Source organism: Miscanthus floridulus, chromosome 6 (genome assembly GCF_019320115.1).
Source record: "Miscanthus floridulus cultivar M001 chromosome 6, ASM1932011v1, whole genome shotgun sequence".
Classification (NCBI taxonomy): Eukaryota; Viridiplantae; Streptophyta; class Magnoliopsida; order Poales; family Poaceae; genus Miscanthus; species Miscanthus floridulus.
The window spans coordinates 72,561,437-72,584,986 of NC_089585.1; the positions used below are offsets into that span (position 1 = coordinate 72,561,437).

At 46.8% G+C, this 23,550-nt stretch overlaps 1 protein-coding gene across 1 annotated transcript; it reads right to left on the reverse strand.

The window, feature by feature from the left end:
• Nucleotides 1-16,114: 16,114 nt before the first annotated feature.
• Nucleotides 16,115-23,032, reverse strand: LOC136460693 (target of rapamycin complex subunit LST8-like). Its single transcript, XM_066460295.1, has 8 exons — nt 22,951-23,032; nt 22,708-22,844; nt 17,037-17,114; nt 16,829-16,945; nt 16,660-16,754; nt 16,481-16,560; nt 16,324-16,383; nt 16,115-16,242 (listed from the first exon to the last, which is right to left on the reverse strand). Exons 1-8 carry the CDS (start codon nt 23,030-23,032, stop codon nt 16,115-16,117), a joined length of 777 nt encoding a protein of 258 aa, XP_066316392.1.
• Between the last annotated feature and the right edge of the window lie 518 nt (nt 23,033-23,550).

A 23,550-nucleotide genomic window follows, 5' to 3' on the forward strand; every position in this document is an offset into this window, starting at 1 on the left:
ACAACCTCAACATCATGTACGCTGAAACGCTCGACGCCATGGGAATTAACTGATCATGCATCCGGTCAACTAGGGTGCCTTTCCATGGCATTGTACCTAGAAAGTAGGCCTTGCCACTTGGACAGATCGATCTACCCATCACCTTTGGGAATCCAACCAATTATAGGATGAAGACCCTTACCTTCAAGGTGGTCGGGTTCCACGGGACCTACCACGCCATCCTGGGACATCCATGCTACGCGAAGTTCATGGCCATCCCCAACTATACCTATCTAAAGTTGAAGATGCCAGGTCCATGCAGGGACATCACCATCAACACCTCCTTCTAGTGCGCCTATGAGTTCAAGGTCGAGTGTTGCAAACATGCCATGGCAATTGTCACCTCCAAAGAGCTTGCGGTCATCAGGGAGGAGGTCTTCGAAGAAGCGCCTGACCCCAAGCAGTTGGCTAGGTCTTTCGAGCCTACTGAGGGCACCAAGGAGGTCCTCATAGACTCTAGTGGCTTAGAAGGCAAAGTGGTACGCATCGGCGCCACACTTTCCTCTAAATAGGAAAGCACGCTCGCCGACTTCCTCCGCATCAATAGAGACATCTTTGTGTAGAAACCCTCGGACATGCCAGGCATTCCGAGAGAAGTCTCTAAGCATGCCTTGAAGAGTAGGCTAGGCTCCAAGCTATTAAAGCAGCACCTGCGTTGCTTCGACGAGGAAAATGTAGGACCATCGGCTAGGAGATTGTGAAGGTTTTGGCAGCTAGGTTCATCAAGGAAGTATACCACCCTGAGTGGTTAGCCAATCCCTTTCTTGTACAAAAAAAGAGTGGAAAATGGAGAATGTGTGTTGACTACATGGGTCTCAACAAAGCATGTCCAAAGGATCCATTTCCTTTGCCATGCATAGACCAAGTAGTCGACTTGACCTCAGGGTGTGAAACCCTTTGCTTCCTCAATGCGTACTTCGGGTACCATCAAATCATGATGAAAGAGTCCGACCAGATCGCGATGTCTTTCATCACCCTGTTCGGATCATTCTGCTATGTCACAATGCTATTCGATCTGAAAAACGCAGGGGCTATGTATCAATGTTGTATTCTCAAGTGTTTTGGTGACCTCATCAGGCAAATCATTGCGGCCTACGTAGATGACATTGTGGTCAAGTCCAAATAGGCTGACCAGGTCGTAGCCGACCTAGAGTAGACCTTCATGAACCTCTAACCAAATGGCGTCAAACTCAACCCCAAGAAATGTGTTTTCAAGGTCCCAAGGGGTATGCTATTGGGTTTTATCATCTCTAAGTGCGGCATCGAAGCAAACCCAAAGAAGAACTCGGCCATCATGAGGATGGGCTCGATTCAAAACATAAAGGGTGCACACATGCACTTTGGGAACCTAGACTTCATCATTATGATGGTGGGAGAGTTGGCATGGGTTCCTATCACCATCCAATCTCTCCACTCCATTGGCCTCGACACGATCGCCGAGGCGCTTGAGGAGCTACAGCTGCACACACTAGAGGCCCATGCCCCTTGGAGCGACTAGCTCCTTAGCTTCGATTATGGGAGGCTAGAGAGCTAGCTCAGCGCCTTCCTAGGACCCTGACCATCCTAGGAGGACCTGCGCCACCTCTCCTTTTTGTTCGCCAATGTCATCATGTAGCTTGCTGGAGGAGAGCCACTCTCCCTAGAATGCCTCATTCGGAGCGCCCCGATAGCGCTCCTGTTTGGTCTGTGCAACGTTGCAGAGACCGTTGGCCAACTTGTGGCGCAGCGCATGCCCCCATCTCCTATGAATGATGAGTTCATGGGGATTATTGAATACATCATGGAATCTTTCCATGACCTCCTCACGAGAGAATCGGAGTCGCCCTCCAACTCTGACTCCTGCAGGGGGAGTCATCAACCCTCACGAGAATGTTTCATGGTAGGTACCCCCGAGGGATACGTCGAAAGCATCCATGAGGGAGGGGCTACCCCAATAGATGACCTCGATGATGAGGTCAAGGGGGATGCAGGGGCCCCACCTCGCCTGTGAGTAGAGCAGCTGAGGGTGCGGCACCAAGACCTCAAAGAAGCATGACTCTAGCTTGAGTAGGAATGCGTGAAGCTCGAGCGAGAGATCGAGTGCCATGCAGATGGTGGGCATGCACGTGCTGTGGCCCATGACGTGAACTTGAGGATCATTAAGGATGATGAAGCCCTCTCACACTTAACTCAGGCAAGCTAGAATGTCATTGCCGCAGCGGCCTTACTCTAGGGGCTTCTAGAGCCCGTGACACCTGAGGATCATTAGGCCCATCGTGAGATTTGCACGCTACTCAAGCATAAGGCAGCATAGCAGGCTGAGAGCTCGTTGTCCCTATAATGTGAGCTTGATGCCAGCCAGTGCAAGCCCTCAGAGTGACCCAACAAGGTTGTGTCAGTCCACCAGGCACTGCGAGGTAGCAGGCCACGTGCTAAGGTCCCAGTGCATGAGCATCTCGGCCTCCACCATGACGCGTGAGACACCCTAGATGCCCATAGACGTGTTTGTGGTAATGAGAGGGAGGAGGCCAGCCATGGCTACCACCCTCATCATGGCGGACGCTATGACAGCAGTGAGGACCGAAGCCTAAGCCCTGACTTATCGGGACCTCGGGCCTTTGGCCAACACATCCTCAACGTCGTCTTCCCATCGCGGTACTACCCACCGACCAACATCCTAAAATACTCTAGGGAAACAAACCTCGAACTATGGCTTGAGGATTATCAGCTTGCTTGCCAAGCCACCGATGGAGCGGATAGTGACAATTTTGTTATTAGCAACCTTACATTGTTCCTAGCCGATTCAGTGTGAACATGGTTGGAACAACTTCCGCCCAACTGAATCCAAAGTTGGGCTGACCTAAAAGAAATCTTTGTGGGAAACTTTTAGGTCACATACACACTTCCAAGGAACCCATGGGATCTAAAAAACTATCGATAGAAGTTCAGGGAAACTCTTTGTGGGTACATCCAATGCTTCTCCCAATAGTGCAATGAGCTGCCCAATGTCACCGACACCAATGTCATAGGAGCTTTCCTATCTAGGACCACCTACGAGTCTCTGGTTAACAAGCTAGGACATAAGGGTCCATGAACCACCAAGGAGCTCCTCAACATCGCCACCAGCTATGCCTCGAGTGAGGAGGCGATCGAGGTAATTTTTGACTGCCCCAAAGGCAAGGTCAAGCGGGACGAGGACATCGGTGAAGGTGCCTCCAATCGTCCAACAAGAAGAAGAACAAGCAACAGTGCGAGGGTTCACTCATGGCCACTGTTGACCACAAGGGGGGTCAAAAGCCCACCGAGGGTACCCAGACCACTTTGAGAAGCTGCTCAAAGGGTCATGCCTGAACCATGCTTTCCCCATTAAGCACCTATACAAGGACTGCATCCTCATGAAGCGGTTCTTGTCTAGAGAAGGAGCCCAGGCCGGCCGCAGATGACTCTGAGGGGAAGGATGGTAGATTTTCAATGTTGTATGGCTGCCTCATGATCCTTGGAGGGTCAACAACCCATGACTCCAAGGGCTGTCTGAAGCTAGCGCACCATGAGGTCTATACGACCGAGCTGGCCGCACCATCCTTCTTCCGATGGTCGAAGTCTACCATAACCTTTGATCGGACTGACCACCCAGAAAAGCATCTTGTAGCTAGGAAGATACCCGCTCGTGGTTGACCTGATCATCAGCATGAAGTGGCTCACCAAGGTGCTGATGGATGGAGGCAGCGGCCTCAACATCATGTACGCTGAAATGCTTGACGCCATGGGCATCAACTGATCACGCATCCGACCAATCAGGGTGCCTTTCCATGGCTTCATGCTTAGAAAGCAAGCCATGTCACTTGGTTAGATTGATCTACCCATCACCTTTGGGAATCCAACCAATTATAGGATGAAGACCATTACCTTTGAGGTGGTCGGGTTCCACAAGACCTACCACGCCATCCTAGGACGTCGATGCTACACGAAGTTCATGGCCGTCCCCAACTACACCTATCTGAAGTTGAAGATGCCGAGTCCATGCGGGGTCATCACCATCAACACCTCCTTCCAGCGCGCCTATGAGTGCAAGGTCGAGTGCGGTGAATACGCCATGGCAATTGTCGCCTCCAAAGAGCTTGTGGCCATCAGCGAGGAGGTCATTAAAGAAGCGCCCGACCCCAAGCGGTTGGCCGAGTCTTTCGAGCCTGCAAAGGGCACCAAGGAGGTCCTCATAGACTCCAGTGGCTCAGAGGGCAAAGTGGTATGCATCGACACCATGCTTTTCTCCAAATAGGAAAGCATGCTCATTGACTTCCTCTGCGCCAACAAAGACATCTTTGTGTGGAAACCATCAGACATGCTAGGCATTCTGAGAGAAGTCACTAAACATGCCTTGAAGATTAGGCCAGGCTCCAAGCTGGTGAAGCAGTGCCTATGTCACTTCGATGAGGAAAAATGCAGGGCCATTGGTGAGGAGATTGCGAAGCTTTTGGCGGCTAGGTTCATCAAGGAAGTATACCACCTCGAGTGGTTAGCCAATCCTGTTCTTATATGAAAAATGAGTGGGAAATGGAGAATGTATGTTGACTACATGGGTCTCAACAAAGCGAGTCCAAAGGATTCATTTCCTTTGCCATGCATAGACCAAGTAGTCGACTCGACCTCAGGGTGTGAAACCCTTTGCTTCCTTGATGCGTACTTCAGGTACCATCAAATCATGATGAAAGAGTCTAACCAGCTCATGACGTCTTTCATCACCCCATTCGGATCATTCTGCTACATCACAATGCCACATGGAGGCTACGTAGCAGCGTTGTATGCTCAAGTGCTTTGGTGACCTCACCGGGCAAACCGTTGAGGCCTACATAGATGACTCATGGTCAAGTCCAAATGGACTGACTAGGTCATAGCCGACCTAGAGCAGACCTTCATGAAACTCCGAGCAAACAACATCAAACTCAACCCCGAGAAATGTATTTTTGAGGTCCTGAGGGGTATGCTGCTGGGTTTTATCATCTTTGAGCACGGCATCAAAGCAAACCTAGAGTAAGATCATGGCCATCATGAGGATGGGCTCGATTTAGTACATAAAGGGGTACAACAAGTTACAAGGTGCCTCACCATGCTCAGCCGCTTTATCTCACGCCTCGACGAACAAGGTCTCCCCTCTATCAGCTTCTAAAGAAGGCCGACCGCTTCGAATGGATGCCCGAGGTCTAGGAGCCACTTGACAAGGTCAAGCAGCTCCTAATGAAGGCCCTAATCCTGGTCCCCCCGACCAATGGGGAACCGCTTCTACTCTACATTACGGCCACCACACAAGTGGTCAACGCCACCTTGGTGGCAGAGCAAAAAGAAGAGGGACACACCCTCAAAGTGCAGTGTCCCGTGTACTTCATTAGCGAGGACTTGTCTGATTCCAAGACTTGCTACCCCCAAATCTAGAAACTCCTATACGCCATCCTTATTGCCAAGAGAAAGTTGCATCACTACTTCGAGTCGCATCCGGTGACGGTCATGACATCCTTCCCTCTTAGTGAGGTCATCCAAAACCGGGATGCTATAGGAAAAATCGGTGAAGTGGGCACTCGAGCTGATGGGTCAAGGCATTTCATATGCCCCTCAGACGGCCATCAAGTCTCATGTGCTAGCTGATTTCATTGCAAAGTGGACCGAGATCCAAATGCCGCCAGCAGTCGTTGACTAAGAGTACTGGATGATGCACTTAGATGGATCACTAATGAAGAAAGGTGCCGACATGGAGCTAGTCTTTATTTCACCCCTCGGGTATGCATGAGGTACATGGTTTGCATCAACTTCCCCTCCTCCAACAATGTGGCTGAGTATGAGGCACTCATCAATGGCCTATGCATCGCCATCAAGTTGGGTATCCAACGGCTTGACATCTGAGGCGACTCCTAGCTGGTCATCGACCAAGTCATGAAGGAATCAAGCTACCACAACAGCAAGATGGTTGCATATTGCCAAGAAGTCCGCTAGCTAGAGGACAAGTTCGATGGTCTTGAGCTCAATCATATCCTGAGACATCTCAATGAGGCGACCGACACACGTTGGTGAAAACAGCATCCGGCTGAGAGCCGATGCCGACTGATGTCTTTGCCAGCGATAGTACAAGACCTCAATCTGCTATGAGGAGCCAAAACAAACCGGTGATGGGCCACCTACCCTAGGCTCAGGGGCTAATTGCCGGTGGCTCTATCTGACCCCAAAGTTATGGAGCTTGACAAGGATTCAGCGATAGAGCTTGACCCTCTAGCTAACTAGAGGATGCCTTACCTCGACTACCTCCTTAGTGAGGCACTGCCAATGGACAAAATGGAGGCTCGATGGCTCACATGTCGTGCTAAGTCCTTTGTCATTATTGAGGGCGAGCTCTACAGGCAAAGCTACACTGGGATTCTGTGGCGCTGCATCCCCATCGAACAAGGGAAGCAGTTGCTGAGTGATATCCACAGTGGGGTTTGAAGGCACCATGCCATTCCTAGGACCCTGATTAGAAACATGTTCCAATGAGGCTTCTACTGGCCGGCCAGCCCAAGCACTCCAAACGATCCCCATCATGTGGCCGTTCATGGTCTGGGGGCTCGATCTGGTCGGACCTCTCAAGAGGGCACCCAGAGGATATACACACTTGCTTGTCGCCATAGACAAGTTTACAAAGTGGATAGAGGCTCAATCGATCTCCGTGATCAAGTCCAAGCAAGCCATGCTATTCTTTCTTGATACCATCCATCGCTTTGGAATCCCGAACTCCATTTTCATGGACAATGGCACACAGTTCACTAGGAAGAAGTTCCTCTGATTCTATGATAAATACCATATCCGCATCAATTGGGCCATCATGGCGCACCCCTGCATGAATGGGCAGGTTGAGCGCGTGAACAACATAGTCCTACAAGGCCTCAAGCCTAGGATCTTCAACCAGTTGAACAAGTTTGGCAGACAATGGGTCACAGAGCATCCCATGGTGCTTTGTAGCCGGAGGATGACACCCTAGCCAAGACACCGGCTACATGCCATTCTTCATGGTCTACGGTTTTGAGGCTAAACTCCCAACCGACCTCGATTATGGAGTGCCGAGGGTCAGGGCGTACGATGAACAAGGAGCCAAGGTGTCCCTCGAGGATGCCAAGGACTAGATAGATGAAGCGCACGATGTTTCCCTCCTCTGCTTGACCAAGTACCAGCAAGCATTGCGGTAGTACTATAGCCGTCGAGTGCGGGATCAGGACTTCAACATTGGGGACCTAGTGCACCGCCTCGTCTAGAGCAACAAGAACCGACACAAGCTCTCTCCACCATGGAGAGACTGTACATCATTGTGGAGGTGCTCCAACTAGGCACCTATAAGCTCAGGACCATCGACGGTGAAGTCTTCATCAATGCCTAGAACATCGAATAGCTACTTCGCTTTTACCATTAATTTATGCACGCTTTCTCTTATCGGTTTCGCTATTGACTAATCGATCATTAGTGACACCTACCCCCAGCAATGGCAAGGGGTCGAGCCTTACTCGGGGGCTGATAAGGGCATATCTATCTGGTAGACATTCTCTATGCTTGAACCTTTCTCATGTTAAGACCTAGAAGCAAGGGTTGCAGAAACAAACACTGAGTAAAACTGGTCGGACCGCAAGAAACCTATGCCCTAGCGGCTATGGCATTTTTTCTCACCAGCGTGATCATAGTTTTTTCCCGCACCCTGAGATTTTTAGCCTTAACTATGGAAAGAGTTGGAATGCATTAAAGAGTATATCTACCTAGCAAACTTTCGCTATGCCTGACCCTTTCTCACGTTAAAATCTAGAAGCAAGGGTTGCAAAAATGAACAATGAGTAAAACTGGTCAGACTGTACCATGAGCTTTACAGCCTTAATGATGAAAAGGGTCAAAATGCATTAACCTTTTTATACAAAAGGGGAGAAGAGCTAAAGATCTATTTGGCCATAATGAAATTTAAGAACTTGTCCACTAATTTCTAGTTCACCGCCTTCTTATCTACCTAACTAATTTCTTGGGGGATGATCTCATCCTCTATCTTGGTAGGTAACTCCTGTGCTAGAGGGGCCACCTCCTTCTTGATGTCGTCCAACTCAATGTCGGTATAGATAGGCATGAGAACCATCACAGGTAAGGTGGGATACGGAGCTAAAAATGCTCCTACGGCCCATTTAGACCTAGGAGTTCGAAGGCTAGCCCTCCGATGGGTTCACAGCCACTCTGAGGCACCCTTAGAGTGAGAGTTAGAAAGGGATGGGCCCACTAACTGCTAGTACCTGGGTGCACGAGCGCCGCAGGCATCCTGGCCCATGTTTGAGTCTAGGTCAGTTCCTAGTCCATGGTTTTCCTCAAAGAAAGGCAATGAGCCCTTGGGACTAGTTGAACAGACCCAAGAACTATATGGATTGGCCACTGAGAATCTAGAGTCAGTCACCAGCTAACCCATGCTAGACCTCGGTGAATGGGAAGCCAGGGCCCCACTCAGACTTGCCCGTTAACAGCTCATCGAGCACCATGTTTCGTCCATCGAGGAAAAACGTGGCATGGCTCAGCCCCTCCGTTTTATCAAAAAAACACATGAGGGATGACGATCATGAAGATGAGCCGACCCTCGACTGGACCCCTATAATGCACGGGGGCTCGAGGGAAGTTGGACTCACAAGGAGACCAAATGCGTGGTCAGAGGACAATGGCTCAGATCCTAGGGAGGGGTACGTTTCCTCGATCTTTAGTGAAACCCAACCCTAGTAATGGCAAGGGGTCAGGCCTCACTCATGGCCTACTAAGGGTATATATATCTTTCTGAAATAGTCACTGTGCCTGACCCTTTTCTCATGTTAAAACCTAGAGATAAGGTTTGCAGAAACAAATGCTAAGTAAAGCTGGTCGGACTACAAGAAACCTACGCCCCAGCGGCTACGGCACTCCTGCTTACCAACATGATCAGAGTTTTTTGTCCACATCTTGAACTCTATTGTCTTAACAACAGGAAGGGTCAGAACGCACTAACCCTTTTTCACACATAAAAAGGGAGAAAAGAACTAACTTGTTTAAACCAAACAAAAGGGATGAAGCTTGTCCTCTTATTACAAATGCGCTGCCTGACCTACCTGACTAAACTAAACCCCTCGGATGGATGATGTCATCTTATATCTTGGCAGAAAGGTCAGGCGCCAGGGGGGCATCTCCTTCTCGATGTTGTCCAGCTCGGCGTCGGTATAGATGGGCGCGAAGCCTTGGCTCATCGTTGCCAGATCGATGTTCTCATAATGAGAACAGGCGATCATGAACGATTGGTGAACACCAAAGCAAAGCACACCCCTTGCCTTATCACTTGCTCGGTCTATGATCTGGGTGGCGCGAATCATGAGCGAGCTTGTCTCCTACTCTAGGGCTAGCTCAAGCTCATCATAGACTAGCTTGACAGCGAGCTTGTCTTCTGGAGGGCGTCCTTCACCACACTTAGCTCCTTCTCTAGGCCATGGCTCTTCATCACCTCTGCCCCAAGCTTGTCATCGAGACCTACCCAATTCACATACCGACCATGTTAGAAGGCTTACCATGGATTCCAAGGAGAAAGACAAGGGAAATAGGAGACCTACCATCCACGTCCGCCTAAATCTTACGCACCTCATCATGCTATCGGGTCACCTCGGCCTCCAGGCACTGAACCTCTTCTTGGCGCTGAATGACCACCACAGCGAGCCTAACGGACACGCCCTCGGCTACAACCTTTAGGACCCTCTCTCTTTGAAGCTCATCCTCGAGGTGGTTGATCCACTGCTGAGCGTCGACGCGCTCCTAGCAAGCCAGGTCAATCCCCATGTAGAGCTCCTCTATGACCCAGAGCAAATCATCCTGCTCCTTCTGTAGCCGCTCAGCCTCTACAGTGTCCGTGCACACCCTCTCGATCAGGGCCATGAGCTTCTCCTCGGCCGCATCGTCGTGAGTGTCCTTCTCCCTGACTTGGAGGTTGGCCACCTCCCAGGCGGTAGGGGCAAGCTCAGCCACCTCCTGATGGGCGGCAGTGAGCTATGCGGCTAGCCCCTCACTCCACTGCGTCTCCTTAGTAAGGAACTAGGACTTCTCCTGACTATAGGCCATAAGGATCTATGAAGAAGACAAGACTTAGAGGCGCGGAAAGAGAACATAAGGGTTAGAAGCACGGTCATATCATACCTGGCCAACCGGGGCGACAATGTTGCGCATCGAGATAAGCATAGTGGTCAGGGCGCGAACCGCATCCCCAACCTCTATGTGGACGCTCCCCCATTCCCTCTCCTCTACCGCTTCATTGAGGATAGCCAACCGGACCAGAGACTAGGATGTCCCCGCATCGACCTCAAGTGGCACCAACCTCTCTTACGGCGGTACCTCCTCTAGAGCGGTTCCTCTAGCAATAGACGAGGTGGGTGATGTGGACATGGAGGCTTGCCCTATCGCCACATCCACGAAGGATGCCATGGGTATGCCCCCTTCCATCCGCCCCACCATGGACACAACCACCTACACGGATGGTGGCTTTGGCCATGCCCTCCTCTGCCTGCTCTCCTATGGACACAGCCATTGGCTACACCTCCCTGGTCGATGTCATGGCCGCCCCGATGCCACTCACGCTCACCACCGGTGTGGCGCCAGCCGGCTCCTGGTGCATCTGCCAAAGAAGGATCTTTTAGGAGCAAGCCATAGGAGAGTCCCATGTCCTCTGATGCTACAAGGGACATGGTGGTCAGTTCATGGCAAAAATTTGTTAAGACAAAAGGATGAAAAAACTTTTGACTCACCCTAATGCCATCATGCGAGGACATTTTGGGGCTAGCTTTCCTGACCCCGGCTGGTCCTCGTCGGCACGTTGCTGCTTTGAGCCCTCCCTCAGCTCGGAGGGCTCAGATGAGTTAAAACAGTCACCTCCCGCTGACTCTAGAGGCACCACTGAGGGCTTAGATAGAGCAGGGCGACCTATTTCTACAGGCTCTGGGGTTACCATCGAAGGCCTAGACAAGGCGAGGTGGCCTGATTCCACTAGATCTGAGGCCATCGTCGAAGGTCTGGATGGGGCGAGGCGTTTTGATTCCATCGGCTCTAGGGCGCGTCCTCCCCTCCTACCCCTGGCATGCCGCAGGAAAGGGCCCTACCTATGGCGAAGGTGGGTCCTCATCCCTGATGGCTAGATCATCCCATGGGATGGGCGACATGGAGCCATCATCCTCCACCTCCTCCTCTTCTTCTTCCTCCTTTTCTTCCGACGAACCTTGACGCTGCTTTCCTCGCTATAGCTTCAATCGCCATTTTTCTCCCTGTCATCCTTCTTTTTCTTCCTTTGTTCATTCATGGCATGGTTCGCTGCCCTCATAGCCACGTGCTCTGGCAGCGGCGCGACAGAGTCCTGGAAGACTAACCTTGTCGATAGCTCGATGAAGCCCATGTCCGGCCACATCACGGGATACCCTAGGCTTAGGAACATGGCATCGGCCTCCCCCATGGCCTCCTTGATGCGCTGCGTGACCTCACTATTGTGGAGCAGCCTCTAGACGAGTGTCGTCTTGACAAGCTATGCATCGGGCATCATCCCATACAGCGGGAGGATGCACGCCATCAGGGGAGCCACCCTCCTCATGTGATACCCCTCGATGATGCTGACCCCACAGAGGCCATGGCTCTTTAGGAACATGATGGCTTCAAGGAGGTCATGCATCCTCTTCTTCTCCTTGATGGGTGGCCCCCACGGCTATGATGGTGGAACCTCTTTGATCAGACACTCGAAGAAGACAGGCAAGGGAGTGGTAGGGTTGTCCTTTAGGTAGAACCAATGCGAGTGCCACCCCTTGTTGGATCTAGAGAGCTAGCAGGGCATGTACTTGGCCGCCTGGTGCCCCAGAGGTGGATGCCCATGCATCCCATCGACACCAAGGTCTCCTGCCCTCTCTCCTTCTTCTTGATCAAGGAGATGGAGAAGAAATATCTCCATAGCTTGAAGTGGAGCTTGATCCCTAGGTACCCCTTGCACATCGTGATGAAGGCCATGATGTGCTAGATCCCGATGGGATTCAAGTGCTATAGCTTGATCTGATAGTGGTGCAACAGACCCTGGAAGAATAGGTGGGGAGGAACCATTAGTGCATGCTCGTGGAAGGGTGCGAAGGAGATAACATAGCTGTCGGGCGGCGCCGGCGCATCCTCATGGCCGGGCACGAGCCACTCCACCACATCAGTCCTCCTGCAAAGAAGACCACGCTTGATGAGTCCCTCCATGCAAGCATGGGTAACATCGGAGCGGTACCACGAATCCATGGAGGATCAATGCGGCCGTGGAGAAACAAAGGTGGTGGTGGAGAAGCGAAAGCTACAGACCTAGGGCTCCGGTGGCGGATTAGCAAGCACGGCAGATCCAAACAGTGGCGGCAGAAAAACGAAGAAGGTAAAGTTGTGGTTTTGGTGTGCAGAAACATGAAGGGGGAGGCCGCTATTTATAGGATGGAGTGGGGCGAGAAGGCGAACCGTCAGACTAGATTCATGTGCCCGTTGCACCATGTCACGTCACCTCCCTTTGAAGATCATGCACACACTATCTCTGGCCGTGCCCTCAAAGGACATGCTGGATGACGGTTTGCCTGGTCGATGGGCCAAAAATCATCGCAGGTAAGGAGGGATATAGAGCTAAAAATGCTCCTATGGCCCATTTAGGCCTAGGAGTTCAAAGGCTGGACCACCAATAGGTTGACAGCCGCTCTAGAGAACCCTTAGAGCGAGGGTTGGAAAGGGATGCCCCTAAGAAGACCGACCGTGGCAAAAGAGAATCGCCATCCTACCAGGACACGAAGCGGGTTACAAAAAGAAGGCCAAGGCCCTCAAAGTCCTCCCATCCAAAAAAGCCTCCAAAGAAGTATTGTACTCCTCCGTAGGCTCGGGGGCTACTGTCGGGTATTGTTATTAAGGATACCCAAAGCAACCCTTAGAGTGAGGGTTGGAAAGGGATGCCCCCCAAGAAGACCGTTCGCGGCAAAAGAGAATCGCCATCCTACCAGGACACGAAGCGGGTTACAAAAAGAAGGCCAAGGCCCTCAAAGTCCTCCCGTTCAAAAAAGCCTCCAAAGGAGTATTCTACTTCGCAGGCTTAGGGGCTACTGTCGGGTATCGTTATTAGGTATACCCAAAGCAAGGAAGTTAGCGCCCATGCTGACTCCCTTGGATGGCTCAAGACATATTAAAAGGTCTCTCCCAACCCCTTGGGTGCGGGCTCTGTCTCGCCCGACCCCTCGGGTGCGGGCTCTGTCTCACCCGACCCCTCGGGTGCGGGCTCCATCTCACCCGACCTTAAGCCCGCAGGCTCTGTCTCACCTGACCCCAAGGCCATGGGCTCCGTCTCGCCCGACCCCAAGGCCATGGGCACAGGCTTCGTCTCGCCCAACCTTAAGGCCGCGGGCTCCGTCTCACCTGACCCCGTGGGTACGGGCTCCATCTCGCCTGACCCATTGGGCGCGGGCTCTGTCTCGCCCAACCCCTCGGGTGCAGGCTCCGTCTCACCCAACCCTGTGGGTGTGGGCTCTGTCTCGCTCAACCTTAAGGTCATGGCCTCCATCTCGCTCGACCCCTTGGGCTCGTACTCCGTCTCGCCCGACCCCAAAGCCACGGGTTCCATCTCGCCCAAGGCCACGGGCTCCATCTTGCCTGATCCCAAGGACGTAGGTTCCGTCTCGCCCGACGAGGATCCATACTGCCGCCAACCACTCTAGGTCCAAGCATATAGGCTTGGGTCAAAACTCTAACACCAGGAAAGAAGCTAGCATGCCTCGATGTAACCCATGGCCATGATGGGCCATACCTGGCGATTCACATCAAGAGCAGTGTCGGGCGTGTCAGTACTGTTCTGCCTAATCCTCATATGGACACTGACAGGCACGTCAGTTCACCGTGACGTCCGCCGGGACAGAGTGGAACGCCATGACCAACAGATGACGCCTACGTATGGCGCCAGTGACGAACAGGGCCGTGACATGAAGCCATCTCTATTGACATCTACAGGATCGACGGGACCTACATGAAAGAGAAGAAGAACCCGACGATCCTAGAAGCCTTCTTCTCTCTCTCGTTCTTCTCCTTTTCCTCCTCTATAACCCGCGCTTTTCCTTCGTCTATAAAAGGGGAAGCATGGCGCCCCTACCGGGGGAGGCGGACAGGAGATAAAAAAACACAAGAGCACGACACGAGCACACTGCTGAGCAGCAATCGAGCTCTCAGCACCCGTTCACTCCCTCCACCAGAGACTTGGGATCCTCTTCCTCTCTCGCATGTTTGTAACCCCTACTGCAAACCAAGTGCTGGTAACACGAGCAGCAACAAACTGGACGTAGGGACATTCCGCCCAAACCAGTATAAACCCTTGTGTCCTGTGAGCACACCATCCGATCCAGACGCGCAAATACAAATTTACTCGTTGGTGGTCCGAAAACACTGACAAATATGTTGGTGCATTTTTGTATACACTTGGTCAAACTTAGATAAATTTGATCAGTTATAATTTGGAACGATGGATATATATACATAAATGGTATGAGTAATTTTACAATGGTTGGAAAAAAGATGGGCCATCTATTGGGCAAGATCGGACGGTGGAAAAATATGAGGTACCCAACTAAAAGTACATGAAGGTATCAAATAGGTGGGGATAGTACCAAATTAGGTGGGGCCAGTACCGAAATATGTGGAGAAAGATCTATTTTTCATTTTACATTTTATTTTCAAATAAGGGTAAATCAGTCATTTTAGTACTGCCATTCAAGGGCAAAAAGTAGGATTAGGCAAATATCTTGTAGTTAGATCCACAAACATGTAACCTTTTTCAAAAAAAAATCTACAGACATGTATGTTTATGGATGATGGATCCGTATGAAATGGATGTGCATACTTGGTGTAACTTTTTTACGTGGTTGATACGATGGTGCTAATGTGCATAGTTAGAGTAACATTTTTTTATGTAACATAAATGATGGTGCTATTGTACATAATTAGTGTAACATTTTTTAATGTGACATATGATAGTGCTAATGCGCGTAAGTTTCACATTTCTTTAATGTGATATATATGATTGTGCTACGTACAATGTGGTACATGAGAGATTAATTTCATGAAGGGCTGCTTGGACACGAAACGCAAGCGGAGAAACATTGGCGAAAAACCGTGATGCACATACGGGAACATACGTGACACAACTATTAGTGATCGCTGGGTCTCTTATAGCAAACAAATATGGCAGCCTTCAATTTATGCATGCACGCCGAGCTCACTACTACAGAAATTAACTGTAGGGGCGGCTCAAAAGCCTCTGTAGGGGGCGGCTGCGTCAGCCGTCCTTCCCAGGGTGTTCCTACAGAGGGTGCCTCTGTAGGAGTGGTTTCCTGACCGCCCCTGCAGTGACCTCTGTAGGGGCGGCTGGTATTTTCAGCCGCCCCTGCAGTGACCTCTATAGGGGCGGCTGGTGTTTTCAGCCGCCCCTGCAGTGCCCTCTGTAAGGGCGGCTGGTAATATCAGCCGCCCCTGTAGTGGACTTCTGTAAGGGCGGTTGTATCACCAGCCGCCCCTGCTGTGTGTATTTGTAAGGGCGGTTCAATCAAGAACCGCCCCTACAGTGGATTTTCCAATAAAAAAATAAATAATTCAAATTCAAATCTGACCATATATATATATATATATATATATATATATATATATATATATATATATATATATATATATATATATATAATTCAAATTCGAATCTGACCGCCACAAATATACATATATACATCCACAAAAATTCAATGCGTAACCATTGCTGCATTCAATTCATAGAGCAAAAAGAAGTACCACTAAAATTCTGCAGAATCATCCACCAACAGCACGCAAATTATTTGTACGCAGCCCCAGAGGCTTGCCGCATATATACAGCTATATCCCCGCATTTCAACAACAGAGCGTTAAACACTACCGCTTGCTGCATATATAGCTACAGCCCCGCATTTCAACAACTGGGCGTTAAACGCTACCAAGTCATAAGTTAAGAGTGAAAAAAAGTTCTGCAATCCAAAGTATGTATAGGAAAGCAGTCACAACATGGTTATGAGGGCGCTGATTCTGCCCCATCATGGAGAGCGCAGCACACGGTGGCCTTGTGATGACCATGGTACACCCTGATGGCCTCTTCGGTTGACATCGTCCATAGCCTCGCTGTGGTGTCTGAAGAAGCTGCAAGAGAGAACAAACCGGTTAACTGTGCAACTGATAAATCATCGGGGAAGGCAGAGGGCAACACGGTGTAGTTCATACCTGTTATCAGATAAGCACCATCGACCGAGAATACACAGTCCCAAACCCAGCGCTGATGGCCTAAGAAGTTGATTGCCAGTGATGTTTCAGGATCTCATTCGGAAACATAAGATGAGTATGAGATGGAGAATTGTTAAAAGAAGACTCCAAACATTACCAACTAAAGTTCTTTCCAACTTGAAGCCATCAACATTCCAAATCTTTACAGTGTGGTCAGATGATGCTATGGCAAGATACCTGCAAACAAACCCAAGAATGTCACATGGAACCCAAGAGGACACAATAATACACTGGAAGAACCATGAAAAATAGCCTTTTAGACCATTATTACATTACCTGTTAGGATCGCAAAATTCTGGTGAAAGCAGGCACTTCAGAATGTAGCCATCATGGGCTTGCAGTTTGTGCAGAGGTTCAAAGTAGGTAATTGTCTAAATAACATAATTTGAAAATTTCAGAAATCACAAACTCTATATTTATACGGTTATTTGCAGAACAGACTGACCTGAGTACCCTTAAGTAGGCGCCAAACGTAACATGTCCCATGGTTATTTGCAGCAACCACCATACTCCCATCCCACATGACTGTCAGAGATCTTACAGCAGTATCAACCTCCGGTACCTAAATAATTGGAACCAACAGATCAATTGTTTTCTTGCATTACCCTTTCCACAGAAGTACCATAATACTGGAATATGAGTATGTGACTCACCAACTCACAGCTGCATGAGTTAGCGGCCAAATCCCACACACGTATGTTTCCATTCTGATCACCAGATATTAGCTCTTTCTGAAAAAAAACAATGTTTTGAAATTTGGTGGAAAGAAACAAAAATAAGTAACAGAGGAGAATAGCCAAAACAAAAACTATCTGACTCAACCATCCAAGTTAAGAATACTCACTATTTAATCAGTACAAGAAAATAAAGTTCCACAGGAAATTTGAGAAACAAAGAGTGAGACATAGGCCAAGCCATCTCTGCAGTTTGAGACGAAGGCTAGCCATATGAAAGTTCAGTTCACTCTCTCGAGTTGATTTCAACTAGGGTATCACAATAAATGAAACCTATAAATTCACAGCTACATGCAGTCAAATTGTGTTTTGTCAGCATTTTTGCATTACAGATTTGTGAGTCGGTTCATTTCAAAATGTGCATATCTTTGCCCTTTTAAGTTTCCCTAAAGTTTAATCCAGTTAAAGTAAACCCGACGCAGTTAATTGTAGCAAATAAAAGTCCAAGCAATGGCATTCCATGTATTTATAATTATACTACTGTCATTTTTTTATTGGACCACTCATCTAAGGTTATCAGTACATGGCAAATTGCTCTCCAGAAACTGAATCTATGCAATCAACGGATGCTACTGTCATCCATCTACGTGTGAACACAAATCATTGAATGCTACTGCCTATGTCATATTGCTGAAAAACATATTCAGAAGATAGAGGAGATGAACTACAGACTGCTTTTTTATTGGACCACGCAAACTGTTTTTTATGGCAAGTAGTAGCAGAACTACAGACATCTTGGTTGGGCAAATCCATCTTGCAGACGTAGTAGGAATAGCAAGGGAAAATAGAGGAGATGAGGGTGACCTGGAAGACGAAGCAGGCAGATCTGAGGTTGGGGTCGGAGGATTAGAAGGTGGAGGCTCCATCTGTGCTCGACGATGGATCCCCGTGCGCCCGCCGCCGCACAGCGTGGACGAGGTGGTGCCCACCGCAGCCTCCCTGCAAGCGCCTCCGGCCTCCCTGCTCGGCTGCTCGCGGCAGCCCACCGCTGCGCTCTGCTCGCTTTGCTCGCTCGCGACGAGTAATTCCTCGTGTCCCTCGCTCGGCAGCTGCTCCGGGCCCCCGTCGCACAGCGGGCTCCCTCTCTTTCTCACCGGCGTGTAGACGCCTGGGCACGGACGTGCGCGGGGCCGCAGGCACGAGCGCTCGCGTTCACGCTCAGCTGTTGCTGCCAGGTCTTCGCCGTGCCGCAGGCTCCCTCTCTCTCACCTGCTGGCCGGCCCTCCCGACGCGCGAGGGGGCTCACCAGGCGCCGCCGCCGCCGTCGCTACGTGTGGAACGGGAGAAGTGGAGGAGTCGGAGGAGGGATGAAGAAAGAAGCTAGGGTTCAGGAAGCCGGGACGACCCAGGTTTTGACCGGCTAAGGGTGTGATGTGAGCCATCCGATCTAATCAGACGGTCAAGAGAGCTACACGGACGAGTGGGCCAAACAGGCCCAGGCAGGGGGAGATGGAGGGCTGAGCTAAATAAGGCCCGGTCAATATATTTTTTATAAATATTATTTCAAAATATGATAACTTTGACAGAATTTTTGGATAGCAAATGACTTCAAATGAAAAAGTCATAAACCACAAATTTATAAAGCTCATCAAGATCTACAACTTTTATTTTGGCCATTACTCCATCGGACTTTGTTTGAATAGTTCAAATTTTGAATTTCAAAAAACGACTACTTCAAACAATATTTGGAAATAGCAAATGATTCCAGCTGAAAAAGTCATCAACAACAAAGTTGTACAATTCATTGAGATCTACAACTTTTATTTTTTTATAGAGATATTTACATATACAATAACTAAAACAACTACAACAGTTTAAAATTGCAAAATTGAACCTTTAAAAATGGGGGAAAATTTTAAATTTTAAAAAATTAAAATCAAAACTATTAAAATAATTTTGAGACACCAAATGATCTCAAATGAAAATTTGATAAACAACAAAGTTGTTCAACTCATCAAGATCTACAACTTTTATTTTGGTTATCTTGTCATTTGACTAAATTTGAACCTTTCAAATTTGAAATTTTAAAAAATGACAAGTTCGAACCAAAATTTAAGACCCAAAATGATTTCAACATAAAAAGTGATGAATACCAAAGTTGTTCAGCTCATTAATATCTACAACTTTTATTTTAGTCATCTTGTCATTTGACAAAATTTGAACATTTCAAATTTGAAATTTTGAAAAACGACAAGTTCGAACCAAAATTTGAGACACAAATTGATTTCAACATAAAAAGTGATGAATACCAAAGTTGTTCAACTCATGAATATATACAACTTTTATTTTGGTCATTTCTTTATTTGACAAATTCTTAGCACACATTGTTCACTAATCTTACGCATGTCTCATATAGTTTATAAAACCTTACGAGAGATGTGTCACATTTGTGAACAATGTCATTATCACTTTGTCATATGAAAAAATGATCAATACAAAAGTTGTAGATCTTGATGAGTTATTCAACTTTGGTATTTATCACTTTTTCAGCTGAAATCATTTGGGGTACCAAAATCTTGTCTGAAGTTGTATTTTTTTGAAATTCAAAATTTAAATTGCTCAAACTTGTCATATGTATATATTTACAAAACCAACAAAATAAATTGATAGAGAATGATTTTAGAAAATTTTAGAAAAAAAATCATCAGATTTGGAGTTAGTATGAGGAAGAAAAACTAGTTACAAAGGTGACCCACAGATTAAAAAGGGAAATCACACTGTTCACTATGATCATGTAAGGATCATCTAGAACAGTGTGATTTCTCTTTTTAATCTGTGGGTAAACTTTGTAACTAGTTGTTCTCCCTCATACTAACTCCAAATGTGATGGTTTTTTTTCCTAAAAATTTCTAAAATCATTCGTCAGCATTTAAGTTTGGTCAAACTTAGATGTGACAATGTTTTACGCATTTTAAAATTTGAAATTTGACAAGTTCAAACCAAAATTTTAAACCCTAAATGATTTTATATGTAAAAGTGACGAATACAAAAATTGTTCAACTCATCAAGATATAGAACTTTTATTTTGGTTATCTTGTCATTTGACTAAATTTGAACCTTTCAAATTTGAAATTTTAAAAAAAGACAAGTTCGAATCAAAATTTGAGACCCAAAATCATTTCAACATAAAAAGTGATGAATACCAAAGTTGTTCAACTCATTAATATCTACAACTTTTATTTTAGTCATCTTGTCATTTGACAAAATTTGAACATTTCAAATTTGAAATTTTGAAAAACGACAAGTTCGAACCAAAATTTGAGACCCAAATTTATTTCAATATAAAAAATGATGAATACCAAAGTTGTTCAACTAATGAATATCTACAACTTTTATTTTGGTCATTTTTTCATTTGACAAATTCTCAGCACATATTGTTTACTAATCTTACACATGTCTCATATAGTTTATAAAACCTTATGAGAGATGTGTCACATTTATGAACAATGTCATTACCACTTTGTCATATAAAGAAATGACCAATACAAAAGTTGTAGATCTTGATGAGTTATTCAACTTTGGTATTTATCACTTTTTCAGCTGAAATCATTTGGGGTACCAAAATCTTGTCTGAAGTTGTATTTTTTTTAAATTCAAAATTTAAATTGCTCAAACTTTTCATTTGTATATATTGATAAAAACCAACAAAATAAATTGATAGAGAATGATTTTAGAAAATTTTAGGAAAAAAATCATCAGATTTGGAGTTAGTATGAGGAAGAAAAACTAGTTACAAAGTTAACCCACAGATTAAAAAAAGAAATCACACTGTTCACTATAGTCATGTAAGGATCATCTAGAACAGTGTGATTTCTCTTTTTAATCTGTGGGTAAACTTTGTAACTAGTTGTTCTCCCTCATACTAACTCCAAATGTGATGGGTTTTTTTCCTAAAAATTTCTAAAATCATGCTTCAGCATTTAAGTTTGATCAAACTTGGATGTGACAATGTTTTACATATTTTAAAATTTGAAATTTGAAATTTGACAAGTTCAAACCAAATTTTAAAACCCTAAATGATTTCAGATGTAAAAGTGATGAATACAAAAGTTGTTCAACTCATCAAGATATACAACTTTTATTTTGGTCATCTTATCATTTGACAAAATTTGAATATTTCAAATTTGAAATTTTAAAAAATGACAAGTTCGAATCAAAATTTGAGACCTAAAATGATTTTAACATAAAAAGTGATGAATACCAAAGTTGTTCAAATCATTAATATCTACAACTTTTATTTTAGTCATCTTATCATTTGACAAAAATTGAACCTTTCAAATTCGAAATTTTGAAAAACGATAAGTTTAAACCAAAATTTGAGACTCAAATTGAATTCAACATAAAAGTGATGAATACCAAAGTTGTTCAACTAATTAATATCTACAACTTTTATTTTGATCATTTCTTCATTTGACAAATTCTCAGCACACATTGTTTACTAATCTTACACATGTCTCATATAGTTTATAAAACCTTATGAGAGATGTGTCACATTTGTGAACAATGTCATTACCACTTTATCATATAAAGAAATGACCAATACAAAAGTTGTAGATCTTAATGAGTTATTCAACTTTGGTATTTATCACTTTTTCAGCTGAAATCATTTGGGGTACCAAAATCTTGTCTGAAGTTGTATTTTTTTTAAATTCAAAATTTAAATTGCTCAAACTTTTCATATGTATATATTGACAAAAACCAACAAAATAAATTGATAGAGAATGATTTTAGAAAATTTTAGGAAAAAAATCATCAGATTTGGAGTTAGTATGAGGAAGAAAAACTAGTTACAAAGTTGACCCATAGATTAAAAAAAGAAATCACACTGTTTACTATGATCATGTAAGGGCTGCTATTTATTCGTGTGTCATCAGTAGGGGCGGCTGGTGATTTAGCCGCCCCTACAGTCTGGCACTGTAGGGGCGACTGGTGATTGAGCCGCCCCTACAGTGGGCACTGCAGGGGCAGCTGGTGATTGAGCCGCCCCTACAGATCAGCCTCAACTGTAGGGGCGGCTCAGGTTACCAGTCGCCCCTACAGTGCCAACTGTAGGGGCAGCTGGGCTGCTGGGACCTGAGAACGCCCACTGTAGGGGCGCCTCCAACCCTAGCCACCTCTACAGTAAAAATGTTCTCGTTCCTACAGTAAAAATTTGGCGTAGTGGCTAGCTGATTTTGGAAGGCTTGGTGACGTATAATCCGTACTGCATGCATGACGAGAAGGTTTAGGCAGGCTGGCATGATACCCTTAATTATTAAAATACCCTTTATATTATATTTCTCAATTAATCACTTAGAAAATAGAAAAGGATGAAAGAACCGGTTGGTACCAATGGTATATATGGAGATAATATATTATGCAAAATAGTAAAAGGCTCCTCGTTGTAGGAAAAAAGATACTCATTTGGTTCTAAATTATAAATTATTCTGATTATTGTATCTTTTACTATGTATATGTCTTCTAAATATAATGTATGTCTACCTACCGTAGCAAAAGATTATATATGTACCTAAAAAAACAGACCTGTTTCTGTATGATTCGCATTGCATTTGCATGCATGGATAGTTAGATTGTGAGGGATGCAAGGGACCGGATTTGGATTTGGATCTGTTGAGGATATGTGCCAGGAGGCTTCGACTGACAACCGCTGTGGGTCCCCTGACCACAGCGCGTGCGCGGTGACCATGCTCCCGCGCCCACGCGCAGCCATGACGTACACGATGTACTCTAGCATAGGCATACGGTTGCCAAAGCAACCATGTTGTAACACTATAAACATTGTTCAGAGATAATAGAACACATGTTGGCTCTCATTTCCCTCTCTACATGGTACCAGCAAGCTCGGGTTGATCCCTCGCCCGCTGCATCACCGCCTCCTTCCCTCCGCTCTGCTGCCTCTCCCCGGCTGTTGCCATGCCCACCATGGACAACAATCCCCTCTTTGGTCTCGGTTCTTCCAACTCCGACGACACCTCCGATGTCTCCTTCACCTCCTCTATCGGCGACGATGCCCCTGTCACCATGCCTCCCACTGCAGTGCTTCAAACCGTCAACATCAAATCCCACATCCCAATCGTTCTTGAGCTCGCCACGCCGAACTACGACGAATGGCGATGCTTCTTCGACGCATTCCTCAGCAAGTTCGGCGTCACCTCCCATGTCTCATCTCCACCAACCGCCGACCAGCGCCATGATCTCGACTGGCGTGTGGTTGATCAGTGCACCTTGAGTTGGCTGTACAACTCCATTGCCAAGGACGTGCACGACATCGTGCGCCATCCGAAGGCGACCGCGTACCGCGTCTGGGGAGCTATCCACGATCAATTCCGCGACAACGAGCTCCATCACGCTGGCTACCTGGAGGCAGAGTTCCGAAACCTGGTCCAGGTCAATATGGACATCACCCAGTACACCAGACGACTCAAGCAGCTCG

Bases quoted from the DNA above. Each gene is read 5' to 3' on its own strand.
- LOC136460693 (XM_066460295.1), bottom strand. From the start codon at position 23,032: ATGGCAACAGCCGGGGAGAGGCAGCAGAGCGGAGGGAAGGAGGCGGTG. The intron at 17,115-22,707 runs GTCCCTTGCATC...GTTTTTTTTCAG, and splicing joins CAGATCCAAATCCAAATCCG to AAAGAGCTAATATCTGGTGA. The intron at 16,755-16,828 runs GTCAGTCTGTTC...TATGTTATTTAG, and splicing joins GCCTACTTAAGGGTACTCAG to ACAATTACCTACTTTGAACC.